The following is a 21,676-nucleotide window of genomic DNA, read 5'->3' on the forward strand; positions in this document are numbered from 1 at the left end:
TAAGAAGCCAACGATGGCTCCAATTGTTTGGGGTTGGCCTAGTTCAAAGGTTGATAATTTGAGAATAAATGAGAGCATGATATAGGTGAAGAGTTTCGCCTACTTTAAGAAGGGATGATGTAATTAGAACTGAGCTTGCCTATCCAAAACATTCAGACAAGATTACATCAAAGCTAGTCAAGAAATAGCAGGATGATAGACCAGACCCTGGAAAAGGAGTGAGGGCTCCAGATTTCTCCCCACTTTGAAGATCATTTAATTTCTGGACCTGTGCTATTTGGCACATGGGAATACTACCTACCCAACTGTGTTTAGGCCCTGATAGGTTAATAAGATCAACAGGCTGTATAAATTTAAGGTAATAAGACTGGCTGGTTCTCATTTGTTCTCAAAAACTGCAGAGCTTCTAAAGTTGGAGCTATACCCTTTCTTTGTACCTTGCCCTCTTGGGCTACTTGTAAATATCACAGAGCTAGGTTTGTACTATCCTCTCATGAACAGTTTCTGATTAATCTGAATTAGTCCCATTTTTCTAGACTATGTTTCAGCCTTTCAGTATCTTACACCTTCCCTAAAAGGAGTTGAAATTTCAGAAGTGCAATCCCAGAGAATTTTCTCAGCTACATAGAAATGAGAACGGGTTCATTTACATCATTTTGGCTTTTGGAAATTCTTATTAACATTTATTTTTGCTGGTATCCAGCAAGGAATACATCCAAATTTCCATTTTAAATATGCTGGATATTTAAATACATTTGTGCTATTTTTAATGTAGGTAGAAGACAATAAAAGCTGTCTAACTATTAATCTGCCATTTATCCTACTCTGAAATAACTCTCCTAGCTTAATTAGTTCCTTTTGGAAAAAATACGTGTTTTTTCCATAATAATGGGTAGAGAGTGAAATTTTCAGGAAGTGAATCTTGGATCCATGAGAGTGTAGTTAAGTATTATAACAATTATTAGTTATTCTCAGGATGCTAAATTGTTTTATGTAAAAATGTAAGCAAACAAATGAGCTACCATTTTATGGCTCTTAAGAACTGTAACAGAACTTTGGCTCCTACATATCCAGAATGTCTGTCTTGGAAAAAAATAAAAATGAATGTACTCAGGATGCTTTGCTTATAAACATTCTCCCCTCCTTCTGATAATGTTCAGTACAAACACAAAAGGCCTGTGCTCTGTGCTATAGGGGCTGTAGACATTAAAGGCCCCTTGTAAGATAACAGAATGCCAAGCAGGATACATAGGTGTTATGAGGGGTTCAAATAAAGTTCAACAGCTGATGATATTGAATGCTTGCTATGTGCTAGGCATGGTTGTTCCCCCTTAAAGAAACTGAGAATGCAGAAGAAAGCGTTTAGGCAAGAGAGTTATGATGATATAGAGAATACTGAGGAAAACAGAGAGATAACTGAAGTTAATAGTAATAAAATAAGTATTTCATAAACGGTATACATCTATAAATAGGCTATCTTATTAGGATCATGCCTTGAGGATGATTTTTTTTTAAAGCAAGAAACCTTTGGTTAATAACATAAGATTCCTCGTAAAATGTTAGATGTAACCATTTCTATTTAAGTAGATCTTTTAATTTACCTCTGAATGTGTAATCAAAAAGTTATTTGACTTTTCTGTATTCAAAATTTGTTTTGCAAATTCATCCTCTCTGTTTTGCATAATTGAAATAACCCAAACCACTTTCCAACATTTTTTTTTTCTACATACCTCCCACCAAGGAAATTACAAGACGTCTACCTAGTTGGCTTTGTGTTTCCTCTTCTAACAGGAGAGCTTTACACCAAGCAGGTAGGATAGGGTGCTGGAAAAGGGAGCGGCTCAAACAAGCAGACAGATCCTGATCAGATATTCAAAAGTGCTTTCAAAGGAGTGTTGTAGTGGGTGTCAATAAGCTACTCCATGTAATTACTTCCTATTCTCGGGATCCGCCTTTGAGTGCAAGCTTCTGACTCACCAGGCTGCTCCAAGTTAGTTTCTGCTGGGTTTCCCCACTGCCCGCTACACGTGAATCACCTCTAGAATGAAGTTTCTACCTTCTCCTTAACAACCGTGCAGAAACCAGGCACTGACAGTGAACTTCGAACTTTCCACTAAGAACCAGACCCTAGGCTGAGAAGGTGAAAAATGATGTGGCAGGTACCACCGCCAGCCAAGCTGCCAGATGACAGTCCCCCGACCCCAGGCATTTGTCAGCAGCACTCCAGTTTCAGCGTGGTTTTCCCCACCCACCCAGGTAGTTAAACTGGCATCCTGTCTTGCAGCTTGCAGCTGCCGGCCACTGAACTCTGCCCTTGCCTCACTGGTTCTCAAATTTGGCTGCACAATGGAATCACCTGGAGATTCACACACACACACACATACACACACCACACCACCACAACAACCCCAAACCTCACTGTCATCTCAAAACAATCTAATTTAAATGGGTTGGGATGAGATATGGACATCAGGATTTTTCAAAGTTCCCCAGGCAGCAAAATTTGGGAACCTTTGCACTGAAGGAGCATTGTTCCTCCCATGCAAGTGAAACTTGCCAGTTGAGCTTACCTAACGACCCCTCGGTGGGCTCCCAAACCCCCTATCTTGGAGATCTACTGACAGCCCTAACCGGTATCTTAATTAATTTGGCATCAAAGAACGCTAGCAAAGCAAGGGTCATTTCCAGAATGGAAGGTTGGCAAGGACCCCTGCCCCTGCCCCACCCCCCCTTGCTAAAAACTAAGCTAAATTTAGTGCTTAAGCGAAGTATCTCAAACGTTGCTATTCTTTCGGTTACCTTTTGATCTCTGTTCTGTTTCATTCCACAGTGTCTTGTTCGGCAAAGTTGGAAGGCTCGGGTCCTCCAGATTAGAAGCAGGTGCTGCGTCCAACCTCAATCGAGAGGGGACTGCACTCTTCACCTCGCTGGGACCGAACCGCAGCGTCGCAGTGCGGCCCCCAGGGCAGATACTATGCTAATCAAGAAAGTTCTTCCGTCTCCTCGCGGGCGGGCGGGCGGGTGCAGGTTTGAACACTTAACCCTTGATTTTACGTGACTGCACTACAGTGCGTTTAGTAACCCCCTCTTGCCTAGAGGGTCTGGACCACATTCCACGTTTTTGGAAAAGAAGAGGATGTGCACAAGAGATGGAGAAACCCGCAGGGAGGGTACAGCAGTGTTGGCTGGTGCCCGGGTGAAGGGACGCCTAATATTTGGAATATTAATTACCCCACGCGCTACTGACCCAGCGAGGGCTAGCAGAAGGGGGCTGGGGGTTAAGACAAAGGCTCCTCCTGATCAAATGGCTGCAGCGCCCCTGCCTCCGAGGTTACACCTCTGCCCTCTGCACTGGGCGGCCCTTGGCACGGCACTGGCAAAGTGACTCAAGGGGGTGACCTAGTCCAACGGCCCTTTCGGGGTCTGAAAGTCTGCATGACCGAGCGCTCCGGGTTCAGAGGGGAGGGTCTTTCTGTGCCCACCCCTCCTGCCGGCCCTTTGTGGGATTTCTGGTCACTGCCCAGCCCTTTGAAGGGTGGACTGAAGAATTTCTTACGCAAACAGAATGGGGAGTCGCTGAGTCGCTCCCGCCCTGCGCGCAGGGTGCTCCTTGCAGAAAACCACTTGAGATGAGAATAATAACCCGCTCTCTTTCCCACCCATCCGGCTCCCGCGTCCCGGGCGCCCGGAGCATGAGCCGGAGTCGGAATGGAGAGGTGGGGCTGCTCTTCTCTGGAGAAGCCCTGGGGGAGGCAGCTGGGGTGGGGGGGGGCCAAGGTTTGATCCCCAGCCGGCTGTCGCCCGTGCGCTGCACTTCCTGGTCTGCCCCGAAGCGCACAGCCCCTGCCAGCGCCCCTAGTTCTCAGTCCCCGCGCCCCAACTCTGTCGCCTTGAGCTCCGCGCGCTACGGGCGCGCACTCGCAAGACCCCCTCCTTCTCCAGCGCCAAGAGTCCTGGCCAGCCCGGCTCTCACCCCCCGAGCCGGTCCACTTTGCCGCTGCCAGCGTGGCAGCCCTGATTCCCTCCCCTTTCCCGGGGTGCGCAGCTCTGGGGCCCCGAAGGAGGGATGTGGCCCGCAGGAGCGCGGCGGGTGCACACCCGGGGGCCGCGGCGCCGACCCCTGCACAACTTCTTGCTGGGCTTGGAGACCCCCGGTCCCGCCGGCTGAGCGACTGGCGGACTGCAGCCCCCCGGCGGCGGAAGGAGGCGCGGCCAGCGTCTGGCCTGGGAGGGACTACGCCAGGACTGGGGGTGTCCGGGTGCGCCAGGGCGGTACCGCTTTAAATGCACTTGACTCACCTGCTCCGGCGCCGTCGCCTCCTTCCTCTACTGACAGCTGGGGGCTTTGTTTTCTCCACCCACCCGGCCGGTCGCGCTCCGCCCCCTCCGCCACACGTGACTCGCCGTCTGCCACCACAGCTGCCCGGCGGGGCCACCCCTGAGAGCCCGGCCAGGGCCACCCCTTCCCGGGGGGTGCGGGGTGCAGGGGGACCGCCGCCGCCAAGAGGCCTGGGCAGGTCCGAGGCGACCCGCCGGCGGGTCAGTCCCTAACGCTGGTTAGGGCCCTAGGAAGCCAGGATGAGTTGGTGACAAGGAATAAAGTGGCAGCCGGTGAAAGGAGCCGAACTGCTGGGCCCCAGCCGAGAGGGAGGAGGCCGGCGCGGCTCAGAAAGGGGACTTAAGAGGCGACCCCACACCCTGAATTAAGTACCCGTAACTGGGGGCCTGCACACCAACCGGCTTGCATCTGCTTTTTACGCCAAGTTGTTTGTACTCATACCTGGGGAACAATGGATATCGCGGAGCAAACTAGTTTTGTCCTGAAGATTATTAATTTAACTAGGCAATTCTAAGCTGAACAATATGATAAACAATGTAATAAATAATAACAAATTCTATTGAGGTTTGAAATCTGCTTGTTGGTGCTGGTTGATATTTGGATTCTATTTGGAAAATGGAATCAGGCTGGAGACGCTAACTCCAGATTATTGATGTGGGCACTTGTCCATTTGGAAGAGCACGGAGTTTTAATGAAATGAGAAAATGTTCTGGCTTCAGGACCCAGCTCCGTATCTGCTGCTTTTGGAAGTGGTCCTGGCTGTTGCTGATCTCCAGTGTTTGAAACTGCAAGAACCTGTTGTCTGAATCCTTCCTTTTGCCCTTGGAGAACACACATATACCTTTGTTCTCGCCCAAATTGCAACTCAGGGGAAAGCTTATCCCCATCTCCCCAGCATCCATTAAAGTGAAGTCTGCAGAGTGGAGTGACTTTGCTCTGTGCTTCCCAAACTTTAAAGTGCAGAGAGATCACCTGGGGGGCCTTGTTAAAACCAAATTCTGTTTGAGTGGGTCTGAGCTTGGACCTGAGAATCTGTATTTTTGCAAACTCTTAGGTAACATCAGTGTTGCTGGTTTGAGGACCACACTTTGAGTAGCAAGGTTCAGAGCACCCTTTTGGTGTTGGCCAGCCTATTTTGAGTCATGACTGCACCACTTAATAGCTTTGTGACTTTAGGCAAGTTTCTTTTCTTCCTTCCTTCCTTCCTTCCTCCCTCCCTCCCTCCCTTCCTTTAAATATATTTATTTATTTATTTGGCTGTGTCAGGTCTTAGTTGCGGCATGCGGGATCTTCGTAGTGGCATTTGGGATCTTCAGTTATGGCATTTGAACTCTTAGTTGCGGCATGCATGTGGGATCTAGTTCCCGCACCAGGGATGGAACCCGGGCCCCCTGCATGGGGAGCATGGAGTCTTACCCACTGGACCACCACAGAAGTCCCCAGGCAAGTTTCTTAACACTTAAGCCTCCACAGCTGTAAAATAGGGATGATCCAACTCAATCTTGAAGATTAAGTGAGAAAACCCATTTAAAGCACCTAGTGTAGTGCCTGGCACACAAACTTAGGGTTTAACAAACGTTAGCTAATTAGCTCTTGGGGGCATCCTTGCAGGAGCAAAGCTGGCACAAAGTCCAGCATACCAGCAGGGGGGACAGTGTGTGAAATGGGCTCAGGGGATGAGGCAGCCTGCCCCAGGGTAACTACTCTATGCCCAAGGGCACCTAGCACCGCCAGAGGTGTAGAATAAGTTTGTTAAATAAATGAACAACCATAATGCAGAGCAAATCACACATGTTTAAAAGTTCTTCTGTTTCTTCTGAAAAACTCTAAATCTTGATAAATTAGTTCTGGGACATTGAATTAAAAAATCATTTTGCTTTTTATTACAGATCATGTCCAGGTGCCTGTCGGATGGGTAATCCATTTTAATCTCCGAGTGAGTAAATGGATTGTTACAGAGTAGTACATTTTTTATCCTCATTAAAAACCTTGAAATTTAACTGGAAATGAATTTATTAATGAAGATATGGTATTCTTAGCTTTCAAAATGAATGGGTATTGTCATCATAGTTCCCATATTTCCCGTCTTTGCTTCTCCTCTCTCTGCCACCCAGTCCCCATATCACTGTTTCCTAAGACTCTTTTCTTGGCTTTTTATTTTTCTCACTTTCTGCCACTTCCCTTGGAAATTTTATTTCTATCTTATTTTCAACTTTCAAGTGTGTGGAGATTACTTCTGAATCTATACCCACATTCTTGACCCGTTTCCAAGCTCCATTTCTGGATTAACAATTACTTGCTAGGCATTTCCACTGATTATCCCGCTAGCCTAGAAGTTCCAGTGTGTTCTAAATTAAACTCCTCTCTCCTCTCATAAAATGGATACCTCCTCCGTAATAAATCATGATGATCATTTTCATTGGAAAGCCCTCAGTGCTAATTCAGAGACCCGGCAGGGTTGTGGTTCACACAGTATGATTGTTCCAGCTACCTTCTTGCTGCTCCCAGATATTTCTGTGAGACTTTCCTTCAATAATGACTGGGGCCAACTCGTGTGTAAACACAACTCACTGGTATAACAGCCACATATGCCGCTGTGGGCTGCTGCATAAATGGTGATCAAGGTGAGCTGATCGGGTGGGAGACTGCATCCATCAGAGTAGCCTAGATTATGCTGCTGTGACAGACACCACCAAGATCTCAGTGGCTTTGCTTCATATGACAAAAATTAATTTCCTGCTCAATGCAAAGTCTCCAGGGCAGCTCTCAGGGTGAATCATCTAGCCTGCTTTATTCCTGTGACCTCTCCATGAACACCATGGCAAGGGAAGAGAATATGGAAAACTGTGCATCACTTTCACTCAGTCAAAGGAAGGGGCGTGGTCATCACCTAACTGTAAGGGGGTATGTGCTCAGAAGGAATGGGGAAGTAGAAATCTTGGGGACCATGAGTAGTGTCTACCATAGGGATCCATTCTACTACTACATAGGAGGGTTAGGGATAAAATTAAACTGAAAACAGTCTAGTTATAGTAGAGGGTGAGCGTAGATGACCAGTTTGAGGAAGCTGCATGTGGAGCCTTTGGGAAAACAACATCATTGCTGTTATGATACAATATTGATATTATGTAGACAGACACTTATAAGTGAGAAATTCTGTCTCTCTGCCTGTCAGGGTCACCTTATGATTTAGTCAAGGTCAGTCTTTCCAGGAAGTGATCATCCAAACTCTTCTGTCACACAAGAGCTGGGAAGTATCTTACATCTTGGTTATACCCTGAGGAACACACCAACCATTAAATAAGTAAGCTTAGGGCTTACCTGGTGGCGCAGTGGTTGAGAGTCCGCCTGCCGATGCAGGGGACACGGGTTCGTGCCCCGGTCTGGGGGGATCCCACATGCCACGGAGCGGCTGGGCCCGTGAGCCATGGCCGCTGAGCCTGCACGTCCGGAGCCTGTGCCCCGCAACGAGAGAGGCCACAACAGTGAGAGGCCCGCCTAAGCACCAAAAAAAAAAAAAAAAAAAAGTAAGCTTACATCGACAGAAGCAAATGTGCTAATTTTGCTGACTTTGTTGGTCATTCTCTACTTGAGGAATGAATGTGTATCTCAAGAAGAAAATATTTTAGCAGTTTCAAATTGTCCCATATTTCTCCTATGATTGACTGAGACAAATTATGCCCTTGACAAAGAATGTTCTTGTCTTCAAGAGAATGTTGAAATGTAGCCCTGAGTATAAAAATCAGTCCATAAGCAAGGGGAAAAAATCACTCATCAATGTAAATAAAATAAAATCATGGTTTTCAATAAGCTTTCGGGCTTCTTTCCCTAAAGAGCAGAGATTCTGTCAACTAAACTTGCTTCTACATCTCCCAACGCTTCACATGCCTAAAAAGGATAAAGCATTGATGAATGCTGTAAACTCTAAGATGCTGTACAGATATAGGATATTATAATATGTTGTTGGGCACTAAAATAGTGCCTTTGATCACAACAATTTTATATTGTCTCTGTCTACATCCATCAGATGTTTTGAAACATTTACCTCTCATAAAACAGTTCCCAAATAAATATTTTTATGGAACACCAGTATCTTCCTAAGGCTATATTCTGAAAGCTTCAACCCCACACTTCCACAAATATCTAACATGGGAGATTAAAAAGGAGAGGCAGAGTTTATCAATTAATATTTTAAATTGTTTGCTCAAATCCTTTTCATTTTATCTGATTTATTTTTAACTCTGAGTCTTTGCTAAGCTGTAATCGTGCTCTAAGTATAAATCATAACCTCAAGAGATATGCTGCAGTGAACCACTTACAAATGTATCAGTAATACCATGTAAGATGGAGATGGATGTGTTCATTACCAAGATATGATAGCATTTATCAAGATGAGCAGTAAACGTGGCATAAGATGACAGCTTCACAGAGATCACTGCCTTGTGATGACTCTAGTGTCTAGTTACAGAGTAAATGTTGGAATAAAAATCAATGCCACCTTCAAAACATTGTGTGAGCTCTTATGAGTAAATATTTGTGAGTTAGCTAAAAAGTATTGTTATTTCATAGATGAAGTTAAAGAGAGAACTTAAATGACCGATCCAAGTCCTAATTTCTAGCTGTGTCTGCTAGCAAAAAGTGCTGCCTCCATAAGATACTACAGAATGGCAGAGAGGAAATATGCTTATTATATACTACATATTAGTGTATACATCATAAGCTATGTTTAACGTACATCAAAAGGAACAAAATATTACCTTGGCTCATAAAAAGCCATTGTGGCATAGAGGTATATGTTTATACCACACTGAAAAAAACTCATATACAAAGAAATAAGTTGGACATATATTTCTATATGCTGCTTAGAACACAGTAGAACAGATGTAGAACAATTGTAGGAGAATCGATTGTATTCAGTATTTTTATCATAGCACATTTTGACAGCAGCAGTTATAATTAATTAATTTGTTGATTAGTAATTATCTCTTAAAGGATGAAGTCCGAGGCCAAGAGATGAAACCTGTTTAAGTTTTCTATGGCAGTTCCATGGAGCTTCTAGGGACCACTGGGATCATCACTGTCTCACCTTGGGATCCCTTGGGAGACAATGCAGTCAATTTTTGTTGACTTGAAGGCTAGTTTTGATTTATTAAAGACTACCTTGCCAATTGCATTTTCTTTTTGATTCTCCTATATCCTGTCCATGGGTTGGTCAACCAGTGTGAGAATAATAGGTAATTGATTCCTTGTGTCTTCTCAGAACCTTCTAGCAAGAAGTCTTTGATTCTTCAAAAGGAGTTTGCTCTTCTTCAGCTTTTCTAATTTTAAAATTGCTTAAATCTTGCTAAGTTGTAATTTATCCAACAGTTTTGTGATGCCTTTTACTGGGCAGTCACCAAGTTAGGTGCCTATGGTTGCCCAAATGGTCTTTGGTCTCAAGGGACTTACAGGATAGGGAAACATGGAGTGTGCATAGTGTGGCTTGAGGGGTATTAAAGGTATGAATAATATGTTAAGAGAACACTGGACAGTGAGGAAGAACATCAGAGAAGGGCTCACATTTGGGTTGAGTCTTGAAGGATGAAGAAGAGAGTACCAGGTGAGGATTCTTTGGGATGAGACAGAGTGTGTGGGCAGAGTATTCCAGAGACAGAATGGGAAAGCAAAAATCTGATCAGAGATTGACCAGAGATACAATCAAAGAATGATGAGAAGTTCCATGTGGCTAAAGGATAAGGTGTGTGGAAGGGTGACATCAGTGGCGTAGACTAGGAAGGGTCTGGGGCGCCTAGCTGAGATGTTTGGATGTAATATACCAGCCAATGGTCTCAAAAGTGGGGTAAGAACACACTAGTGTTGTGTGAGCTGATACACTGGAGTGTGGGAAGGAAGTGTGAAAACTGAAAATATGAGAAAGGACTTAGTAACGTACGGATTGACATTGGTGCCCTTGCGTGTCTGTAATATCAGACAGACAGAGGGACTTAGGTGCAAAGAATACTGAAGGAAGTGTTGGGATCCACAACATTGAAGGGGTGTCCCTATCCTCCTTCCTAACTCTGAAAACAACTGCAATTAATTAACATTTTATGTGTGCTTGGTTAAGTGGATCTATGTGTATTATCTCGGTTGACTAATCTAAACCTCATGGAATGGATAAATGACTTTAAAAGGTTGAAGATAGCATGAATAACGCAAGCATTAGTCAATTTTCTCAAAAGTCCTTGCAAAATTGGTGGATGATTATGAAAAATGAGTATCATAGTCTCAGAAACTCATCCAATGTTACACTTCCTCCGTTTGTATATGGGGCTCTTTGTAAAATGTATGCTGCAGCCCTGACAGCCATCAAAGTAAACATTGAAATAAACTGCACTTAGAACCAGATTTTAAGTTGCTTTATCACAAGGCAATAAATCTTTATAGAAATTACGAAGCATATTCAACCACATTACTCTCACTAAATAACATTTTAATGATAGCAAAATATTTTATCTACCATTAACAAATAGAATATAAAATAATGTATATTTCATCTTTATCTTGCCCTCTAAAATTTCAAGTTTTATGATACATTTTCTTATGTGTACAATATATTAATACAGTAGTTATGTATCTATATTATTTACAAATGAATATGTATATATGAGATAAGAAATGTTTTACTTATAGTAATGGGTAGGCAGAAGGGAGCCGATAAAGGTATTAGAGCAAAGGTGCCTACAGTCAGGTTCGTTTTTAGGAAGATGACTTAGGCAACAGTGTGGAATGGAGAATGAGAGACCAGTATTCAGAAGATCAGCCAGAAGGCTAGTATTGTGATCCAGAGGAAAGCTGATGATCAAGAAGAAAAATGATGATGGTGATGGAGAGATCATTGAAGAGATCATTGAAGAATGTGGTCTTCAGTTAAAGTGTGTGTGTGTGTGTGTGTGTGTGTGTGTGTGTGTGTGTGAGAGAGAGAGAGAGAGAGAGAGAGAGAGAGAGAGAGAGAGAGAGAGAGAGAGAGAGAGGGATTCCCAGGTTTGTAGATTGCTAGTCTGAGTGAATGGTGGAACTGTTACTTGAGATGAAGAAAAGGGGTACTGAACAAGATAAAGAGTTCAGCTTAGGATGTGTTAAGTCAGAGGTGCCCAAAGGATTCCCTGGAGATTGACTAATGGGTGTTTTAAATATAATTCTGAAGCTTATAAACCTTTAATTTCTCAATCTGTAGCCCTCTCTACAACTGCTCATCTTAAAACTATTCCTTCATCTAGAGACAAAGTAACACAACAGTTTAACATCTGTAATTTTTAATAATGGAATGAAAATGATTAAGAATCAGCATACCATTGCATAAGGGTAAGACATCATCACTAAACAGACAATCTTAGAATTTTAATTTGACATTTAGGCTAGTTCTGCATTCTACTTAACCTCTTTAAAAGTATATTGTCCTTTGGTGAATTTCTATGTTTACTCTTTTTACTATTTTGTTATTTCTCAAGTGTCATTGAGGCTATAGTTTATTGTAAGGTAGTCACTCTCTCTTACACCCATTTTGTTTTTGTGGGGGAAGGTGAGCTCCATGTCTCCTCCTCTGCCATCTTGATCTCCCCTTAGTCTGTGCCACATTCTGTCTTTCCACACCTAAAACCCTGTTGTTCACATCAGCCAGCTCTTTTATTATACTGTAGAAATTGTGAATGTTTTCTGATTCTGCTGTACATATATCCCTTCTTCAGGAATCTCGAACATTGTGAAACTCTGGTGTGATGTCCTCCATCCTCTCCTTGTTGTTTATTGACCAACCTGTCAAAGCATGTTGGATGTCAAAGCTCAGTTATAAGGATGCCTTTCATATAATGCCATTTCCCCCAGTTCCTTAACTTATAACGGGTTGGCCAAAAGATTTGTTTTTTCTCTGTAAGATGGCTCTAGTAGCACTTAGTTGGCTTTAACTTCATTAGAAACAATTTTGTTAGATTGTATTGTGACAGCTCTCATATCAGCGTGCATTTAAAAAAAGACATCAAAATAGGTGAATTTTTGTGTAGCCATTTTAATATTGAAGATGGAAGAAAAAAGCAACATTTTCAGGTAAAAACGCAACTGAAACACATAAAAAGGTTTGTGCAGTGTATGGAGAAGGTGCTGTGACTGATTGAACATGTCCAAAGTGGTTTGTGAAGTTTCGTGCTGGAGATTTCTCACTGGACAATGCTCCATGGCCAGGTAGACCAGTTGAAGTTGATAGTGATCAAATGAAGACATTAACTGAGAACAATCAATGTTATACCACGTGGGAGATAGCCAACATACTCAAAATATCCAAATCAAGTGCTGAAAATCATTTGCACCAGCTTGGTTATGTGAATCGCTTTGATGCTTGGGTTCCACATAAGTTGAGTGAAAAAAACCTTCTTGACCACATTTCCACATGCGATTCTCTACTTAAATGCAATGAAAACGTTCCGTTTTTAAAACAAATTGTGACGGGCAATGAAAAGTGCATACTGTACAATAATGTGGAATAAAAGAGATTGTGGGGCAAGTGAAATGAACCACCACCAATCACACCGAAAGCCAGTCTTCGGAACCAAAAAGGTGATGTTGTGTATATGGTGGGATTGGAAGGGAGTCCTCTATGATGAGCTCCTTCTGGAAAACCAAACAATTAATTCCAACAAGTACCTCTCTCAATTAGACCAACTGAAAACAGCACTCAATGAAAAGCGTCTGGATTTAGTCAACAGAAAACGCATAATCTTCCATCAGGATAACTCAAGACCGCATGTTTCTTTGATGACCAGGCAAAAACTGTTACAGCTTGGCTGGGAAGTTCTGATTCATTTGCCGTATTCACCAGACACTGCACCTTCAGATTTCCATTTATTTCGGTCTTTACAGAATTCTCTTAATGGAAAAAATTTTCATTCCCTGGAAGACTGTAAAAGGCACCTGGAATAGTTCTTTGCTCAAAAAGAACGTTTTGGGAAGATGGAATTGTGAAGTTGCCTGAAAAATGGCAGAAGGTAGTGGAACAAAAGGGTGAATACATTGTTCAATAAAGTTCTTGGTGAAAATGAAAAATGTCTTTTATTTTTACTTAAAAACCAAAGGCACTTTTTGGCCAACCCAATACTTACTAAGAATCTGTGGATAATTTAGCAGTTTAATTTTCAAGTTTCATACAATTCTATTTTTAACCTCATAAATAAGATGTTATAAGTAAATAATGCCAAATAAGCATTTATTTAAAATTTGAAATTTCTTATAGCGTGGTTTTGTGACATTTTTATTATTTAACATCTCAAGCACTTATGCACTGACTGTCACTGTCATTAAATTGGAATTTAATTCAGCAGCACATCTCTCTCCACTAGAACGTAAGCCCCATGAGGGCAAGAATTTTTGTCTGTTTTGTTTACTGTTCTGTGTCCAGTGTGCTGAACTGTGCCTGGGACATGATAGATGATAACTAAATATTTTTGAATGATTGAATGAATATATAAATAAATAAAGGAACAGAGTAGACTCATAAATATGTGTTGATATGAATTATTTCCCTTCCTTTAAAAAAATCTAAATCTTCTTTATCATATTGTATTATTTATCTATAATTTAGCCACTCCACCAATGTTTTTCAAAACTCAGTTTAGCATAAGTTTATTTCGAGGTCGTTCCTCTCACACGTATAGCAACTTTAATCTTTCAGCACCTGGGAGTTTTTTCAATCTTCTTTCAGCTTACAGATATTCTAAAGACCTCAAATACATTTTACGTGAGTTTCCCAGCGCTATTTAGGTAGGAGGGTTAAGTATGGTTTTAAAAATAAAACCCAGCATTCAAAAGCAAAGTTATCTCTAGAATATGACAAATAAGTAAATAAATAAAAAGGAAATTCATAAAATATATTAAAATACTGGAACAGGAGACCTAGAAATCCGTTTCTTGAAGAAACGCTATAATCATATGCTACATTTCAATGCCTTGCTAAAATTGCACTTCACCGCAGCCACAAATTAATTGTTGTCATTACTCTCACCATTTCACAAAATGTTTTTTTCCCTCCATCTAAAGTCTGAGGAGAGTAATTGGGGAAAAATGCCACTTAACTGTTTCAGAGAAATCCAGCTGCTGGGAGCTGTATGTTGTCGTCTCTGGGGATTTGCATCAGGCCCTCTGTCAATGAGGGTAATGGATGGAGAGTGAAATCTGCAGTGGCAGGGGTTTCAGGTCCAGAAACCCCCCAGGCAATTGTGCTTCAGAGAAATGCTGGCGTGGTCTGCCAGGAGGCCTTATGTTTCTTTGTTCTTCAAGAATGTCCATTCTGTTCACCACTCATGAGCGCACATTCAGTTTTCTCTGATAATTAGGAGTGTGAATGAGTAAATATAGGATACAGAATATGTTCCTACTGAGATTCCATACAGGCCCATTCATAACTCATCTTCCTCCTTTTATTTTCCTTGTTGTTTTTTTCATTCTTTTGAGGATCTTGCAAGAGTAAACAAATTTTTGGACAAGTCACAAACATTACTATGTTACTTGAAAACAAATGTATGCCCTTAACGGTGATTATGACTTAGGAGCAGGGACCAGAGATCTACGTCACTGCCCCAAAGACCTTCATGGTAGGTGCAGATCTTCGTGGTTATCTCCAGAGAGTGATACTTTTTGATGCCAGGTCAGAATCATTCTAAACGCTGCATTGGCAACACACTCTTTATTCATCATAAGCTCTAGCCATCCCCAAGTGCAACACTTTTCTTTGACATATAAAAAGCTGTACATATTTAATTTATACAACTTGATGAGTCAGGAGATGAGTGTATACCTGCCAAGTGCAACCCTTTTGGTCCTGACCTCTGGAGGCCTCAGATTCCAGAAGTGGCTCCTAACTGGCTTTTCACATCAGGAGAGAGGGCTGTGTATTTAGAGAATAAAATGAAATCATCCAAAAGCCCAGAAACAGTCAAACAGTTAAATGGATTATAGTTCAGTTATGTGATGGATTATTTGGTAACTGCTAAAAAAAAAAAATCACGTTAAAATATTTACGGGCATGGAAAAATGATCACCTTAACAAATAAAGGGACAAAACCAAGATTCAAAAGTTCTGAATCTTGCATATCCAGTATGATGTCATTTGAGTAAAATGTTTCCATATGTTTTTATGCATAGAAAAGTAAATAAATAAAGTTGGAGAAAATATTTTAAAATGGTATTCCTGGGGGGTGGGGTGGGGAGAGTGAGAGAATGAGAGAGATTAAGGAATTGGCTCCCACAATTGTAGGATGATTGAGGGGGCTGGCAAGTCCGAAATCTGTAGGACAGGCCAGGAGGCTGAAGACGCAGATAAGCGTTGATGTTGCATTCTTGAGGAGAATTCCTTATTCTGTGGAAAAGCTCAGTCATTTTTGAGGCCCACCCACATTATGGAGGGTAATCTACTTTAATTACATCTTAAAAAATACCTTCACAGCAACATCTAGACTAGCGTTTGGCCAAGCAACTGGGCACCAGAGCCTAGCCAAGTTGATGCATAAAATTAACCATCACAGATTTCAATAGGCAGATTTTCCGGTTGGGTATTCCTCCTTTCCCTATGCAGTCCGTGTACTTTTCATGTACATTTGCATTTTCTTTCTTTCTTTTTTTTTTTGCGGTACGCGGGCCTCTCACCGCTGTGGCCTCTCCCGTTGCGGAGCACAGGCTCCGGACGCGCAGGCCCAGCGGCCATGGCCCACGGGCCCAGCCGCTCCGCGGCATGTGGGATCTTCCCGGACCAGGGCACGAACCCGTGTTCCCTGCATTGGCAGGCGGACTCTCAACCACTGTGCCACCAGAAGCCCTGCATTTTCTATGCAACAGTTACAGCTCAGGTGAGGTGAGATGATGGAGATGATCTTAACAGTACAGGTGAATTTCAGAATTCTTGCTTGGAGTGCCAGGATAGAAGCCCTATCTCCAGTGTGGAGCAGGTTGCAGATGGGACACCTGGAACCCATACCATGAAAGAAGTTTGTCTCAGGAAGGCTGACAACATGGAAAGCAGATCAGAGTGTGGAAATAAACTGCTCTTGAGATAGCCTTCAGGCCCTGAATTAAACCAGCCCTAACCTCTGTCCTTCCAATGGATTTCCAGTTACGCAAACTCTTATTATTTAGTTTTTCTGTTACTTGCAACCATGTTTCTGCTAATACACAGTCTTTGGCAATTTTTCAACAAATATGGATTCCTTTTATAATAAGACAGTAATTAGTATATTCATTGATTCTAAGACATAATTTTTTTTTCATTTTAAAATCTCTGGAATTGGAATGTGTCATGGCATGTCATAGTTTAGTAGAACTTTCTTTTGTAGTGTATATTAAAAAATGGTGTATCTTATATTCAATAATAATTTAGACTTGATGAAAAATATGATGTTTTACATTTGATAAAAGTTATTTTTAAGAAAGATGGAATGTAAATGCTCAGGACACTTGGAAGGATATGGCTCATACTCCTAGAACTATACAGTGAGCTGGATGTCCCTGTAGTTTTGGAATGGTTCAAGAAGAAATTAAAAAACCTAGAACTTGGTTTTGCTGTACTGCTTAAAACTGATATAAACTAGACTGATACAGAACACTTAGTTCCACATATTGGAAATAGGAGCAAATCTTTTCCTTTCGAAGGATCTGTAGATCACTGCTTGGAATGGCCTAGCAACAGATGACTTTTCAATGTCTATTTGTCTTTTTCTTGGACTCCATCATTTTTCGTTACTTTAGTTTCAAATGGTTTCAAAATCAACCCCACCAATTTTACTATTTCAGGCTCTTCCACACATGAGTATTAATAATAATAATATCATTCATTTTCTCCTCTATGTAGTATTTTTTAAAAACTTCGAAACATATTTTTGGATCTGTTATGTGATACGAATCCCATAATATTTATGTGAGTTAGGCAGGTTATTATGATCCTTTTAGTATTCAAGAGACTCACATGCTGTCATGGAGTAGTTAGTGGTAGAGGTGGACTTCCACTGGACTAGAAAGAAAGGGCTGAAATGAAATGAAGTTTTATTGCATGAAGTTATGATCTGTGTCATTAGCAAAGACAGAATACAATTGTAGAGTTTTTGAACCCTGGTTCAAGGTTATGGTCATCAATTCATGACCATCTTTCTGTTCACATATATATTCCTGTCACTAAAAATGGTCCTTGGTGACCTGAGGCCATTGTGATTCACTGGTGTTTAAAAAGCCCTATTTATTTTGCGCTCACATCATGCTGTAAATAATTCAACAATGCACTATCCTAGGAACTAAGGTCTTAAGCAGTATTATAATTTATTAGACTGATTTGAATTTTAAAAATGATTTGGAATGTGTCTTACGTTTACATTTTTCTAAAAGGGATCCAGTAGAAGTTAAAGATAGGGGAATGATAATAAATTAGACATTAGGAAGTAGTTAGAATGAATTCAGGGAAAAACCCCAGGTAACTACATTTTTCATTTCCAGTTGTTTTTATAAAACTCTGCTTTTATAAAACTTTACTTCCAATTGCTTTTATAAAACTGTGAATTACAGTCCCATCTCATTCAGCTACACTTATTATCTTTAGTTTAAATTATTTTTTCCCACATCCTCCTCTTCACTAGGCAATGCATTTCTGGAAGGCAGAGACTGAATCTTACTTTTCTCTCAGGTATATTCTTTCTAGCATACTGCCTAATGCTTCAAGACATGTTAGCTGGATGGCTGTGCAAGGAAAGATAAGGGATAGTCTTTATTTTCTTGGTGAAGTTAGTAGGTTCATCTGCTGAGAGTTAAGGAGTAGGATCAGACTTGGGAACTTGAAAGCATAAAAGAAAAATTTCTAAGTTTTAGTCACAGGATTTCCAAGCAACACGGAGATTCCAGATGAAGTTGGCAGCCACAGGATTTGGGCTTGGATTTGGGGTGGGGCAGATTGGGAATTCTCAACTGCCTGCTGCTTCCATTTTGTATAAGAGTGGCAGTGAATCAGACAAATGGAATATCTGGTTCTTTTAGCCTCATCTTCTGACTGATTTATGGCAGTGAACAGTAACCAACATTTTTAAAAGTTTAAGTATTTTACTTATCTTTTTTTGAGAAGCCCATTACGTAAAGCAAGTACAACCATTACTATTCAGAACTACCTAGAAAAACAGGGCAATGCAGTGCTTTGTTTCATTTCCCTGGACAATGCCCTGTAACCTTCTAGGAAATTCACTGAAATAAAGATTCCTTCTAATAAGGAAAGAAAATGTTTTAGCTAAGTCATTAAAGTAAAACAAAGAAAACAAATTTTAAAATCCCCACATACACCCCAAATCCTGAACATAAAACAGTTTTATTTATTTAAAGGAATTGATACTTTCCCCTCATATAATTGTAAAAATTCAGTTAATCAGGATAACAGACATAGACAATGACATTAATCTGATCATTTTAAGGAGGGGGAAGAGAAGTAAAGGAGATACAAAGTTCTCATGTGATTTAACTTGTGGATGGTTGAGGTGTAGAGAATGTCATTAACATGGCTGTTTATAGGGTTGATCACAGTTGCAGAGTCCAATTGGAGGTCCTTTTACTATCTCTGAGATTGTGGCCTGGAGAGGAAGACTATGAAAATAATTCCTTCCGAAAAGAATCAGGGAGTAGATAGAGGAAATTCAGACAAGAGGGTGAGAGAGTTGAAAATGCAAATCATTGAGAACTTGTAATTCAGGGGACTTGGGGGCTCTAGACTGCCCCCTTTTAAGATACAAAGTCCATAGTGGTTATAAACATGGTTTCACTGCATCCCACTCTTGAAAGGGTGAGTCTTTTGGTTGTCTTTGAGAGCAGGACAATTTATACTTGCTTTGATTTGTAAAACTTAATATTTGATTTATGAAAGTTGCAAATCCAAACCCCAGTTTTTCCTTCATTTTAAAATTTGAACTTATAAATATAATTATTTTGCTTATAAATCTAGTCTATTTTAAAAATTAATTTTAAGAAGTATATATAAATTTAATATATTTAATTTTTTTAAAGCAGTTAAATTATAAGAAAAAACACCTTCCCAGGCATTTAAATTATTCTTAAAATCTATTAAATTATATTTATAAACAGGATTCTAAACATATTAGTTATTCTGAATGTTACAATATTACTTATAAGTCCATAAATCTTTTATATATTTCTATTTAAAATTACAAGTCTAAATGAATTACCTAACTGCATGTTTAAAATAGGAATCACAAGATTCATTTGACTGATCCTTTATTCTCCATTATTACACTCAATGCCAATTACACATATGTTTTTTCTAACATTTAGCACAAGAATATTATATATTGAATTTACCTTTTCACCTTCTTCCCTTAATCTAAAAGTTTTTCCTGGGTGGGGTGGTGGTGGGTAGGGAACAAAGAGAAAAATTTCAAGCCAGTAAATTGAGGTTACTCTACTAAGACTTTCTTAGATGGACAAGGTTGCATATCTGATGTAATTTTGTTTGTATCATAGGATGTTTGTTGTCCTGAGACACTGCCAAGGCCTTGGGGCAGCGTGAGCCCTGTGTATAGTGGTTTTAACAGGTCCTGACAAGAGTAGTAGTATCTCAGCCCACTCAAGTCCCAATTCAGTTTATACAAAATCCAATTCTTCCTCCTTGCAGTTGCTTTACCAATTAATAGGAGTCAACTAATCTCTTTATCCCTTGAGTCTATTCTGAATTTGTCTCATATTTTTCTAACCTGATAGGGCCCAAACTTTTATAAATATTTAAATAATATCTGACTGGATTCTGCATATTCCTCATGGCTTTGCCTGGTTCTTTAGGTGCAACATTGAAGTCATATTAATGATGGATAAGACCATTTGATTTAATCTGGATGTCCGCCAAAGCAGACCCTGAGACTAGGATTGGAGTTTAAGTAGGATGTAAAGCAAACTGGGAAGGGAGACAGAGAATGAAGTCAACTATTAAGAAGTGTATCATCAATCCAGTTATCACTGTGGGCTACTGGAGTTTAATGCCAATGAGGAAACTCTGGGAATCAGTGTAGAACATGCATCTCAGAGTCAACTATTATAAGGGTGAGGGAGCTGGGGTATTTATACGCCAATACCTGTTCCTCATGGGTTGAATGCTGTTCCTGGAGGTCATTAATTCCCAGCACTTTAAGTCTACTGCACACAAGGGCAAAATGGCTTCAGTGGCCAAGAATGCTCTCAGGCAAAGGAATACAGGAGCTGAGTTGGTAGGAGCATGAGTCTGCCTGTCTTTTTCTTCCTTCAGAGCTTCAATTGCACTTAAAAACAACAAGCCAATTTCATCATTCTTAATTACTGTTACCCTCAAATCTTCTAAATGCTGGAGCTACTGCATCATCCAATACATCCTTTTCCATCTGTATCATGCCCCAGTTCATTCTTGCTGAGTGGCTTATTAATTGGGTTGCCACAGCATGTCTGGGATTGTTATCACTCCACTTACCACCAGAAATGGACCCCTCATTGTCTTTTGGCTGGTGAGTCATTCAGTTCTAGAGTCCCAGCTGAGGATCTGCTTCTCAGGACCTCTTATCTCACTAACTGTCTTAATTTAAGCTTTCACAGAAGTAGACTATTAGAAAAAGATTGAGTGCAAAAAGTTTATTTGGGAGGTGAAGCAAACCTCAGGAGGAGAATTCGGCAGTAAGACAGGGAGGAACGACAGCCAGTAAAAAGGTACATTGTCCGGCCAGGTACCACTGTGGGCTACTGGGTGCAATCCCACCCGGGGGGGGCAGTCCTTTGGGAGCTTATGTAGAACACACACTTCCGTGTTATCTGCTCCCCTCCAGGGTAAGGGATTTGGAGTATTTATTTACTAACTCCCTTCCACTTTAGTGGAGAGCTCCTGTAGAGGGAGGCTAATTCCTTGGCATTTTTGACCTGCTGCATAGTGGCTAGAAAAAGCCCTTAGGGAAAGGAACACAGGTGATGGACACATGCACAAAGTGGTAAGGTCGAGGGATATTAATGGGGTACTCACTAGCATCCCTTATGCTATTTTTCCCCACTTAAGATATTTGCTCTAATTTAATGTTAGGTATTTATATAAAATAAGAATATTTAAAGATCAAAAAAACTAATTAAAATTTCCCAAATTGCCAAACCTTTAAAAATAACTATGAGGGATTTTCAGAGTTCTGGATAGTAAGTGTGAATTTGCAGGAGAGGACAGATTTGCTAAGCTGAGTTATTAAAGCTAAGTTATTTATTTTTACTTCTACTAATAAGACTCCCAGATATAGATGTAAAGGAATAGAATAAACATGTTTTTGGAGCACTAGA

General features: G+C 40.9%; 1 protein-coding gene across 3 annotated transcripts in view; it reads right to left on the reverse strand.

Annotated features, from left to right (window-relative positions):
• MAPRE2 (microtubule associated protein RP/EB family member 2) overlaps nucleotides 1-4,416 on the reverse strand; it is a 166,268-nt gene extending 161,852 nt beyond the window's left edge. Inside the window, exon 1 of one of the 3 annotated variants that reach the window (XM_059041389.2) lies at nucleotides 4,300-4,416. Coding sequence is in view for 1 of the 3 variants with exons in the window: in XM_059041388.2 (XP_058897371.1) it covers nucleotides 2,800-2,823 (24 nt within the window). In the remaining 2 variants the exon portion in view is untranslated. Of the gene's footprint in view, nucleotides 1-2,799; nucleotides 3,340-4,299 lie in introns of those variants that run through there. The other 2 variants (XM_067015290.1, XM_059041388.2) reach the window with 2 other exon arrangements.
• Between the last annotated feature and the right edge of the window lie 17,260 nt (nucleotides 4,417-21,676).

This window comes from Kogia breviceps, chromosome 15 (assembly GCF_026419965.1).
Source record: "Kogia breviceps isolate mKogBre1 chromosome 15, mKogBre1 haplotype 1, whole genome shotgun sequence".
Taxonomy (NCBI): domain Eukaryota; kingdom Metazoa; phylum Chordata; class Mammalia; order Artiodactyla; family Physeteridae; genus Kogia; species Kogia breviceps.